Here is a 12,836-nt window from a genome sequence, read left to right on the forward strand (position 1 = left end):
TCTAGGATTGGATCCGAAGGGAGCTTGGTACTTAAGCAGTCCGATGGACTCACCACCTCTTTTCCGGTTTCCTACCTGGTGCACAGCTTCCATTCACTTTAACCCTTAATGAATTAATCTTTTGAACATCAAGTACGATTTTCTGGACTTAGAATGCAAATATTTTTTTTACGTTTTTGATGTGGCATTACGGATCCGACCATAACTTCTGGGCCGGGTTTGGGGTGCTACACGAAATCCCTAAATTTAGTATTGTAAAGAGACCAAAATCATAGTTTAACTGATAATATACCTACCTTAGAGGCCTTTATATTTATAAGAATTTGATCAAATTAGTCCTTCTACTATTAAAAAGAATCAAATAGAGTCAAATTGGAATAAAGTTAATGTCGAAACTATTTTTCATTTGAAAGAAAAAACAGAAATTGACTTTTAAACATGTGGAGTCACCACCAATCTCTTTGTTTAGGTGTGAATGGGTCACCTACTAAAACGTTTTGTTCCACTTAAAACAATTTTGGGTCACATAAATTAAAAAATGGGTTCGAAAGTCGATTACGCATGAGGAAGGGTTAGCACCCTCATTATGCCCAAAAATTGGTACCAGGTTGATTCAATGCTATCCTTATAACAAAGATTTTAGAAAGGATCTTTCAAAGTATGGTTCTTTTTAAAATGTTTGAGTAGTTTAAGTTAGCTGTCAAAATTCTCTCGTTTCAAAGATATGCAGCATCATATCCAGCATGATTGGACACGATCCTTTATACCTTCAAAAATAGCATTGATTTTTGACTTTCAAAAGCTCGTACGCTAAAATTATAAAAGGATATCCAAATATTTAGTTCAACAAAAAAATCATTCCCAGCACGGTAGGGCACGATTTCCCGAATTCCCAAATATTGAATATTGCCTTATTTCAGAATTTTTGAATAATAAGAAAAATTGGAAATTAGCTCAAAACACATTTATTTGTTTTAAAATAGATGGAATACTTAATGTATTGTAATGAAACATTTGTATAGAAAATGATTAATAAACATGAAATAATATGCACACATAAAGTACAATAAACCACAATTAATAAATCCAACAATTAAGTACAACTATTCTAAGTAAAATGTAACCAAATTATTAATCATGGATGGAGAACAATTGATATAATAAGTAAAACAATGACTAAATAATATACATCAACAATAAATATGGCACAATATAAAGCGATCCACAAAACATGTACAAAATAAAATGGAATTAGAAGTCAATATGGTTTAAGACATTTCCAAAATAATGATGAATTAATGAACACATAATATATATAATATATAAGTTGACAAATTTGCATAAAAACTAGGGATATATAATTATTGAAATAGATATTATAGAATAAAAGTTTGAATCAAATTATATGCAAAATATTTTAAACACAAATTCATTTAAAATTGACAATGTACATGATAACTTAAATAATATATAAAATATGAAAGAGTAATAAAAATACATGATAAGATATAATACACATAATAGATTCACAAAACATGCATATATAAATAGATTTAGGAATAATTATTTGTAAAAAGAGCATGAGATTAAAAGTATATATAAAATTGAGTTAATCTATAAATTATATACGTGCCGTTATACATAAAAAAACATTTAAATGAGATACTATATAAAACATAAAAATAATATAATATAAAGAAACATTCCAAATTAATAATTTTATAAATACAAAGATGAAATTCCTAGAATAGTTTCATATATACATAAAGAAAAATACTAGGTGAATCATAAAGCAAGAAGTATTTTAAATAGAAAAATCTATTAAAATAATAGATGTATTAATATGTATAAGAATATTTAAACAAAAGGTTATATAAAAGTATTAAAATAGTTGAATGTAAAAAGAATTTTAAAATGATGATTTTATAAAACAAAATAAAGTTATTAAGATGACTCAACTCATATATAAAAATGTTGTGAACTTCAAAATAATAGGTATTATAAATTGAAAACTCAATGAGAATAATGTGTATACTTATATATATAAAATATTTAAAAAAATATTGTGCAAAATGTAAAAATAATAAGATAAAAGAAACCTCAAAATAACTGTACAAATAAAAACAAGCAAAATCATTAAAATGGATTAACACATATAAAATATTAAATGTATTTTAAATTAACAGATTATACAAATGAAAGACCAAATTGAGATTGAATCCAAAATAAGAACAAATAAAATAATTGTAAATATGATCAATGTGCAAGGTGCATAAATGTATGGGGACTAGAATTGCAAATTTCCCTTAGCCTAAAACGCAAAGATCAGTATCATGGACTAAAATGAAAATGCACACGAATTAAATAGCCAAATTAAAAAAATAAGGCAAAACAAATAAGGTGCAATTGAATGCTCGCGTTGAAGGAAGGATTTAACTCGAAAATTCCCCATTTTGAATGAAAATGCGCAGATCCAGCCTGCCAATTGGGTTGACGTGCGGGTCCTTATTGTTATAAACGGCGCCATTTTTTCACAAATGATTTAAAGTCTTTTTCCTTTCTTTTTTCAAATGCAGCCAATTTTAACAAAAAACCAAACAGCTCTAAAATTAATCTGCAAGGGTTTCTAGCATCCGCCGAATCCACCATTTCAATTGGTGGTCGATGGTGTACCAACAGTGACCAGATCCAATACACGCCGACGGAGATTCGGTAAGCTACTCTTTTTCCTTTTTCTTTTTTTTTTAAAAACTTTTGATCCAATATTACTTATTTTTTAAAAAAAGAACGAAATTAAAAAAAATGAACACAAATTCAATATCGTTCGACCCTTGCCCGAATCTACATAGTTCTAAGATGTTAGGGTTTTCATCAGCGTCGATTCAGGTATCTCTCCTTTACGGTTTTATACCGAAATTGCAAGTTAATCAAAAGAAACGGAAAAAAAATAGATTTGGTAAATCACTTTTTGACAGTCTTTTTTTTGATTGCTCTATTCTGGTATTCAATATGTGTACGTAATGTGCGTTCGTAAGTCTTTACAGAGATGAAATTGACAACTTTTTATAGCCAGATTTTCTTAGAATAAATAAAAATAAAAATTACATTTATTTGTTGTATTCTGTTAGTGGTTCTTCTGGTGTATTCTTTTGCAGATTTGGCCGTACAGAGGAGCAGGGAAATGGCTCGTGGGAGCCCAAACCCCACGCATATTTCGAGTATTCGAAGTTTCGTGTTCTCGGTTGTTGATTTTCTTTGGGTCCAATTGGGTCTCGTGTTTAGGTTATTAGAATCAGGTTTCGGGTTTGGGTTTATTCAATTGGGTTTTAAAAAAATGTATTTGGGCTGCTTTTAATTTAATTTACTATTTGGGCCTGATGGTTTGTAAAAAACTCAGACTTTATTTATTTATTTTTAATTGATTTTTGGTTTTATTGTAGGCTAGGCGAATTGGGCCTATTACAACTGTCACTCTTTGCTCATTGTCGTGTAATGAGAATAGAGCAAAGATTTTAAAAGGGCCAATTTGCCCAGTTTTGCTGAATCTTGACACTCTTCTTCTTCAAGTAATCTCAGTCAGTCTCACTGTCTTCAAAGATATACTCCACTAAAAATCCTCGACTTCGATCATCGCTTCCTTGCTACTTCAAGAAGATGATACTACAATTGCCAATCTATTTTCTTGCTTCCTCAAAAAGATAAGTCTAACGGTTAAAATCTGCTCTATTATCGATACATGGAGATAAGATCTGCCTTTCAATCTATTTCACTACTACTTAGGGAGATAAAATCTTCCATCTTCAATCTGCTTTCTGACTGCCTCAGAAAGATAAGACTCATTTTTCAACCTACTCTCTTGCTACCTCAGAGAGATAAGGCTTGAGGCTTAAACTTGCTCCATTGCCTACACATGGAGATAAGATTCGCCATCTTTGATCTGCTCTGCTGTAACTTTAGGGAGATAAGATCTTCCATCTTCAGTCTGTTTTCTTGCTTCCTCAGAAAGATAAGACTCAATCTTCAACCTGCTCTCTTGCTACCTCAGAGAGATAAGGCTTGTGGCTTAAATCTGCTCCAGTGCCGATAAATAGAGATAAGATTTGCCATCTTTGATCTGCTCCGCTACTATTTAGGGAGATAAGATCTTCAATCTTCAGTCTGCTTCCTTGCTACCTCAGAAAGATAAGACTCATTCTTCAGCCTGCTCTCTTGCTACCTTAGAGAGATGAGGCTTGTGGCTTAAATCTGCTCTATTGCTGATACATGGAGATAAGATTCACCATCTTCGATCTGCTCTACTACTGTTTAGGGAGATAAGATCTTTAATCTTCAGTCTACTTCCTTGCTACCTCAGGAAGATAAGACTCATTCTTTAGCCTGCTCTCTTGCTACCTTAGAGAGATAAGGCTTATGGCTTAAATCTGCTCCATTGCCAATACATGGAGATAAGATTCACCATCTTCGATCTGCTCCGCTACTGCTTAGGGAGATAAGATCTGACTTTACCACTGTCGCTACATTGTCCTCTGGGGAACATGTCCTGTAGACTCCATTTATATACGCATGCTTATGCCAAGTAATTAGGATACTATGATTGAAATGAATCCAGTGTTCTTAACTAAATGTGGTATGAATGATATATGCAGAAATGAGAATGATTCCATTATAAAGTATCATCACTCGTTGTTCATTAATATGTTGTTACTGACGCATTCGCTCAACCATCATCTTGACAGAGTATCCCAAAGAAACAATCATATTCTACTTAACAAGCTTGCCCCACTGTAATTCCAGCGTCCCTTCCATTATTCTTTTTGAGACAAAACATTGCAACTCATAATTGAATTTTCCTCTACTCAATCTGCTACCTCACTCCTTGGGTGTTATAGCCAAATGTGCATTTTTGATATTTGCATGAATACAAAATATCATTTCCCTTTTCTTGAGAATAAAATTGTATTATCAACGTCATATCTTGTCCTATTGTTCAATCATCATTTGGACAGAAATCTCAAAAAGGTGATTTATTCAAATATATCCTTGAACTTAGGTGCATTCTAAACAATAATCCTGTTTTAGATTCTTGTATTATCTAGAAACTCCTAGATTAATATGCAAAACTTTTATTGTGAAAACATTACTAGTTCATTCATCATTATGTCAATGCAACATTCTTGTAATCAAATTATAATGGATAAGAATGGAATTGAACTTGATCTCAAAGTGGATAAATCATCAAAAGAAAAACAATGGACATTAATTTGGGAATGTATATCTTGAAAAAGATGGGATAATTCAAAGATAGCCAATTTGTTGGAAATAAAATGAAGACCAGCTACCTTTGATATCGCAAACTGAGCTTCTTTGTACAAACTTCTTGAAGACTAATTTAAACTTGACATGTGTTTAGGAGATCAGAAGTACTCTGTCAATGCCCTAAGATGCAACATACCCCCTTCTTTGTTAACTATAGCAAGATCACCGCCTTCCCACTTTGGATCCACATTTGAGCCGCCCTTTTTAGGTTTTCAACTCAAATCCCGTTTAGTCTCAAGGCACCCTTTGCGGGTTTTCACATTGGCCTCTTTTTTTCCTCTTTTTTCTTTTTCCTTTTATTTTTATTTTTATTGAGTCTCAAAGCGCCCTTTGCGGGTTTTCACTATGGCCCTTTTCCATTTTTATTTGGTCTCAAAGTGCTCTTTGCGGGTTTTCACTTTGGCCCCCCCTTTTTTTTAGAAAGTCTCAAAGCACCCTTTGCAGGTTTTCACTTTAGCTTCCTCCCCTCATTAAGTGTAGTACTTTTTGACTAAATCCGAGTTTACTAGATTAGACAAGTTTTTTCCATCCATTTCAGCTAGGATTAATGCTCCTCCGGAGAAAGCCTTCTTCACCACATAAGCCCCCTTCCAATTTGGCATCCATTTTCCTCTAAAATCCTTTTGTATAGGAAGAATCTTTTTCAGAACCAAATCTCCCTCGTGAAATTCTTTTGGACGAACCTTTTTATCATAAGCTCGCATCATTCTTTTTTGATACATCTGACTATGTTAGATAGCCCTTAGCCTCTTTTCTTCAATCAAATTCAACTGATCATATCGAGACTGTATCCATTCTACTTCATCTAATTTCAATTTCGACAAAACTCGAAGAGAAGGTATCTCCACCTCAATGGGTAGAACAACTTCCATTCCATAACCTAACGAGAAAGGCATTGCCCCGGTGGAAGTTCTGACAGACGTTCGATAAGCATAGAGAGCAAATGGCAACTTCTCATGCCAACCTCTGTAAGTTTCAGTCATTTTCCCCACAATCTTCTTGATATTTTTATTGGCTGCTTCCACTGCCGCATCCATCTTTGGGCGATATGGTGATGAATTATGATATCTGATCTTAAACTAGCTGCAGACCTCTGTTATTGTGCTATTGTTCAAATTTAATACATTATCAGATATACTCCTCTCAGGCATTCCATATCGACATATAATTTCCTTCTTTAAGAATCTGTTGATTGCCGATTTAGTTACATTGGCATACGAAGCAGCTTCCACTCACTTGGTAAAATAATCAATGACCATAAAAATGAAACGATGCCCATTTGAAGCCTTCGGTGAAATTGGCCTAATGACATCCATGCCCCACATGGAAAACAGCCATGGGGAAGTCATAACATGCAAAGGTGAAGGAGGTACATGAATCTTATCATCATAAATTTGACATTTGTGACATTTCTTAGCATAATTAATGTAGTCTCCTTCCATGGTTGACCAATAATATCCAAACGTCATAATTTGCCTGGCCATTGTGAACCCATTGGCATGCGTTCCACAAACCCCTTCGTGAACTTCTTCCAAGATTTTCTTGGACTCCACAGCATCCACGCATCTCAAAAGTACCTGATCCTTTCTTCTTTTGTATAGGATTTCTCCATCTAAAACATAATCACAGGCGAGCCTTCTCAACGTCCTTTTGTCATTCTCCGTGGCTTGATCTGAATATTCATAATTTCTCACATATCACAATATATCTTGATACCAAGGACAATCATCTCTCTCTTCTTCCTCTATATTATAACAATAAGCCGAGGCCTCACAAATACTCATCTGAATGGGTTTCATATCTTCTTGTCTGCTTACTTTGATCATGGAAGCTAAAGTATCCAAAGCATCCGCCATCTGGTTTTCATCGCGCGGGAGATAGTTGAAAGTAATATCATCAAACTCTTCAACTAACCCCAATACCAACCTTCTTTAATTGATTAATTTGGAATCTCTTGTCTCCCATTCACCTCGAAGTTGGTAAATTACCAGCGCAGAATCTCCATATACTTCCAATGATTGATCTTGCGTTCTATAGCTGCTTTGAGGCCCATGATGCATGCTTCATATTCTGTCATATTATTCATACAATCAAAATCCAATTTACATGTGAACGAATAATGATCACCACCTGGAGATACCAGAACTGCTCTAACTCCATTACCCACAGCGTTTGAGGCTCCATCAAAATTTAATTTCCAAGAGTGACCTTTTATAGTGTCCTCTTCAGCAGCTGCCACATACATTATCTCCTCATTGGGGAAAGCAAAGTTCAAGGGGTCATAATCTTCTAAAGCTCGACTGGCCAGAAAATCTGCTATTACGCTCCCTTTCATGACTTTTTGACTTATGTAGATTATTTCAAATTCAGAAAGTAGAACTTGCCACCTAGCCATCCTTCAGTTTAAGGCATTTGACTCCATCATATACTTTAGAGGATTCAACTTTGAAATTAACCAAGTCGTATGGTATATTATATACTGCCTCAACCTTCGAGTTGTCCAAACCAAAGCACAACACAAATTTTCAATTAGCGAATACCTTAATTCACACTCAGTGAATTTCTTACTGAGGTAATATATCGCCCTTTCTTTTCTTTCTGATTCAGCATGTTGACCAAGCACACATCCCATAGAATTACCAAACACAGTTAAATACAATATCAACGGCCGGTCTGAACTTGGAGTTGATAACACTGGAGGACTCGACAAATAATTTTTAACTTTATCAAAAGCTCTCTGGCATTCATCATCCCATTCTCCTGGGTTATGCTTTTTAAGAAGACAAAATATGGGGTCACATTTCTCTGTTAGTTGAGAAATAAACCAAGCAATGTAATTTAATCTTCCCAGGAAGCCTCTAACTTCTTTTTGGGTGCGCGGTGGAGACAACTCTTGTATAGTCCAGACTTGTCTGAATCAATCTCAATTCCTCTCTCACTGACTACAAAGCCCAATAGCTTTCCGAATCTAGCCCCAAAGGTACACTTGGTTGGATTAAGCTTTAGCTGAAATCTTCTTAATCTCATGAACAAGTTTCTCAACACTTGAACGTGCTCCTTTTCAGTTTGAGATTTGGCTATCATATCGTCAACATATACTTCAATCTCCTTGTGCATCATATCATGAAATAAGGTCACCATGGCCCTTTGGTATCTTACACCAACATTCTTCAATCCAAATGGCATCACTTTGTAACAAAATGTGCCCTACAAGGTTATAAACGTAGTCTTCCCCATATCCTTAGGATGCATTTTTATCTGATTGTACCTTGAGAAGCCATCCATGAAGGAAAACAACAAGTAGCCAGCCGTATTGTCCACTAGTGTATCAATATGAAGCAAGGGGAAGTTGTCCTTTGGGCTAGCCTTATTTAGATCTCTGTAATCCACACACATTCGCACCTTGCCATCTTTCTTGGGAACAGGTAAAACATTGGCTACCCATTTTGAGTACTTGATCACCTGAAGGAATCCCACATCAAATTGCTTTTTAACTTCCTCATTTATCTTTAAGACAATATCTGGCCTCATTCGTCGAATTTTCTGCTGTACTTGCTTACAATCTGTTCTTATAGGAAGTTAATGTACCGCAATATCAGGGCTTAAACTGGGCATATCCTGGTATGACCATGCAAAAACATCTTTGAATTCCTGAAGCAAACCAACAAGGTCTCGCTTTATTTCTTTAGTTATGCATGTTCCAATTTTACAACTTTCCTCTTCCAAATTCACCATGTCTACGGTTTCTTTATGAGACAAAATTTGCTTTTCCTCTTGTTCTACCATCCTTAACAATTTCAGAGATAAATCACAGTCTCTGTCATCTTCAAAGTCCTGAGATCCTTCTAAATACATGTCTTACTCAAATAGTGATTCTAAGTTAGTAACAGCGTCGCTCATGATATTAATATCTAGGGACCTATTATAGGTACAAAAATATACAAAGAATGAATGAATTTGGTAATTAATATTTTCTATGATATGTTTATGAATAAAAGAATGATTAAAGAAAGAATCAAGATAATGACACAATTGCTTGTGAAAAGAATAAAAGAATGTTTGCTCAAAATGATAGGAAAAATGTCCTTCATTGAAATAATAATGTTTGAACATGAGCCTATTTCACAAAGAAATCTTTATTGTCTCTAGGCTTAAAACAACAAGCTTGTTTCAACATTACTCCGAGTAGGCTCTAAAACTACAGGAAGATCTTCTACAGTCCAGTTGTCTAGAATACTCTCAGGCTCATATGGACGAATATCAGACAAAATCCCCTCTTCAATTATCTCTTCAAAAGTGGCATTGATGTACACATTTCCCAATGCTTCTTCCATGCTTTCTTTCTCTGGCATCCCTCGTTCAGGATAAATAATGCCTTCTGATACAAAAGACTTGGAGATGTGAGGAATTATCATGGACTCCCACTTAATTTCTCCACCACTCACTCGTGTTCTTCTTCTTTCTTGCCTTCTTTCTAATTCCTTTTTCCTTTGTCTTGCATCTGGCTTGAACCTCAAACCAAAGCGATCATGCTTGTCTTTCAGCATCGAAACCGTAATTCTTCCTTGGAGACATCTTCCAAGTCCCTTTCCTGGTAAAGCTCCCCGTCCTACCATCAACTGCAAACCCATCATCGTAGTTTTAGACATTTTCGGTTCTAGAATTCTACTTCCCTCAGTGATGAATGTTGCATTTACAAACTCCAAAGACCGAAAAGAACATCAATAGCTTCATCATTTGTCTCTAAATATGGTGCATCATTGTTTACAACCCAATAATAATATCCTCTTCACATTTATCATTACCAACCATCCTTCGGATACCGACTTTAGCTTCGATGTAATGATGAAAACATTGCCCCTGCCAAATGTATCCAAGGCCTCCCTAACAGGCAGTTGTAAGAAGGCTTAATATCTATCACTAAGAAATTTACCTCATATGTGGTTGGGCCAATCAACAAGGGTACTTTTATTCTCTCCATAACTCTCCTCTCCGTGCCATCAAACGCTCGTAGCTATCTACAGGCAACCTGTTTAGTGTGGACAAAGGCAATACATTTAGTCTTAGAACCATTATCTACCAAGGCGGTGGCAACGTGTATCCTTTACATCTTGTGGTTATATGCAAAGATTTGGTAGATCCCATTTCTCCTGGTGGTATCTCATCATCATTGAAAAAGAAGAAGTTGTCTACACTTATATTATTAACCAATCGATCCAACTTATTGACAGAAATATCATTGGTTACATATGTCTCATTCAGCACTTTCATTAATGCACTTCGGTGTACCTCTGAGCTTAGGAGCAAAGCCAATATGGATATGCGAGCTAGTTGTTTATGCAACTGTTCCACCACACTGTACTCACTATGCTTCAGAAATTTCAGGAACTCTTTAGCTTCTTCTTCCTTCATTGGTTCATTAACAGGCACCCCAGGTTCAACCATTTTTCCCTTCTTTTGTTCGACTATCACATCTCTTCCCTTTACTGGCTCTGTTTGGGTATTTGTGAAATCATATCGTCTTCCAGTGCGTGTATGAAAACCTATATTTTGATCTTCTTTTAACGAGCTGACCGAACTCACTTTTCCCGGGATTGTCACATTACAATCATAGTTCTAAGGGACCCTTTTACTATCTTTGTAAGAAAAACTGCTGGCTTCTGAATTATAATTTTTAGCGTCATCTGAATTCCTGCTTCATTCTTCAGACATGAAATAATAACCACGGGATAATTGACTTTTGGGCTTGACGTAGATTCTGATGCGCATATATACTCTTCCCCCGTAATCTCTTCATAAAACTCTATTTCCTTGTTGTCCATCGGGCCCTAGATAACAATTCTGAACTCTTCGTATTCCTAAATTCCGTGTCCTTCTTCATGATGGAACTCACAATAATTCCCTATCCCATCATCTCTTCTTTTTTGTATTTGAAGTAACTAATCCCCTTCTTTCCATTTCCTTCGAAACCCATTTCAAAGGAGTTTTTACTTCTGAAACATCTATCTCGGTTCTTTTTCCAATATCTCCATCCATCGCATTTATCCCACCATCAGTATGACTAGGTAGTGGATTTTCACAATACCGTCTAAATAATCTCTCAACCAGCTTCTTAAAAGTAGTAAATTTTCTATCGAATGTCCTACAATTCCCTTGTGATACTCACATTGAGAATTGGCATCGTACAATTTAGGGAACGGAGGTTGTAATGGCTTTAAATAAAAAGGTGGCACCAGATGTGCATCGAACAAAATTTGATATAACTCTTTATACGTCATGGGAATTGGTGTAAATTGAATCTTCTCATTGTTCTGCCTTGCTCCAGATTCCTATCTTGATGAACCTTAACCAGCAGCTACTGCTTTTGGTTGACTTATAGTAACAGACTTTAAATATCCCATGTTTGCATTGTTCACCTCATTTTCCTTTTTTCATGGCGCTGACCTTTTAGCACTTTCTTCTGCATTTATCATTCCATTCTTTATGGCATTCTCAATCATTTCACCTGTCATGACCACATCCGCAAAGCTCCTCGTGGCACTTCCTAACATGTGAGTTATAAACGGTGCTTTCAAGGTGTTAATAAAGAGTATTGTAGTTTCCTTCTCCAAGAGTGACAGCTGAACTTGAATGACTATTTCATTCCATCTCTGTGCATACTGCTTAAAACTTTCATTTGGTTTCTTCTCCATATTCTGTAGAGTAATCCTATCAAGAGTTATATCTGTCACATGACTGTACTACTTCATGAATGCCTGTGCTAGATCTCTGCATGAACTAAATCTGCTTTGACTCAACTGATTGTACCATTTAGCTGCTGCTTCCACTAAACTGTCTTGGAAGCAATGAATCAATAGTTGATCGTTATTAACATACCCAGTCATTCTTCTTCAAAACGTAGTGATATGAGCTTCAAGACAGCTCGTTCCATTGTACTTCTCGAGTTCTGGCATCTTGAACTTGTATGGCAGTACTAAGTCTGGGACCAAACTCAAATCTTTTGCATCGACTCCAGGGTGTCTATCAATGCCTTCCATTGCCTTGACCTTTTCCTCCAGCCATTTACATCGCTCCTCTAGCTGTTTCTGTGATTCTGTCCTTACCCTTTCCTCTTTTGCAACTTCATCCAAATCAGGCACCATTGGATTATTCGAGTTATTACCAGGATTAAAACCTGAGCCAACTTGAAAATTCATTGGTACTGAAACTTCAGCCTAAAACTGCTGAGGCCTGATCGTAACAGATGGTTTCTGCAAATTAATCTCAGGTTGTGTCTACACATGTGTAGAAGTGAAGCCAGTAGGATACTGAGGGTCTTCATTATTTTCCCCAACATTATCCATAAGACCTTTTCCCTTATCCATCCTTCCCATCAGCAACTGGGACAACTAACTCATCATCTCTCTTTAGGACTCCATCATTTGATCTTTCATCTCTTGTTGAATCTTAATTAGTTGTTCTTGCATCTACGATTGCATTTGTTCTTGCATATCTCTTTGCTTTTGCTCGAACTTTTCAAG

At 35.6% G+C, this 12,836-nt stretch overlaps 1 protein-coding gene across 1 annotated transcript; it reads right to left on the bottom strand.

The window, feature by feature from the left end:
- Positions 1 to 7,013: 7,013 nt before the first annotated feature.
- On the bottom strand, positions 7,014 to 7,651 carry LOC108471337 (uncharacterized). Its single transcript, XM_017772970.1, has 2 exons — positions 7,305 to 7,651; positions 7,014 to 7,242 (listed from the first exon to the last, which is right to left on the bottom strand). The coding sequence occupies exons 1-2, from the start codon at positions 7,649 to 7,651 to the stop codon at positions 7,014 to 7,016; spliced, it is 576 nt and encodes a 191-aa protein (XP_017628459.1).
- Between the last annotated feature and the right edge of the window lie 5,185 nt (positions 7,652 to 12,836).

The sequence above is a fragment of the Gossypium arboreum genome, chromosome 11 (assembly GCF_025698485.1).
Source record: "Gossypium arboreum isolate Shixiya-1 chromosome 11, ASM2569848v2, whole genome shotgun sequence".
NCBI classification, from domain to species: domain Eukaryota; kingdom Viridiplantae; phylum Streptophyta; class Magnoliopsida; order Malvales; family Malvaceae; genus Gossypium; species Gossypium arboreum.

Excerpts from the sequence above, each read along its gene's own strand:
- LOC108471337 (XM_017772970.1), bottom strand. The coding sequence starts at position 7,651 with ATGAAAGGGAGCGTAATAGCAGATTTTCTGGCCAGTCGAGCTTTAGAA. Across the intron at positions 7,243-7,304 it reads TATATGGAGATTCTGCGCTG|GTTGGTATTGGGGTTAGTTG; the intron begins GTAATTTACCAA and ends CAATTAAAGAAG.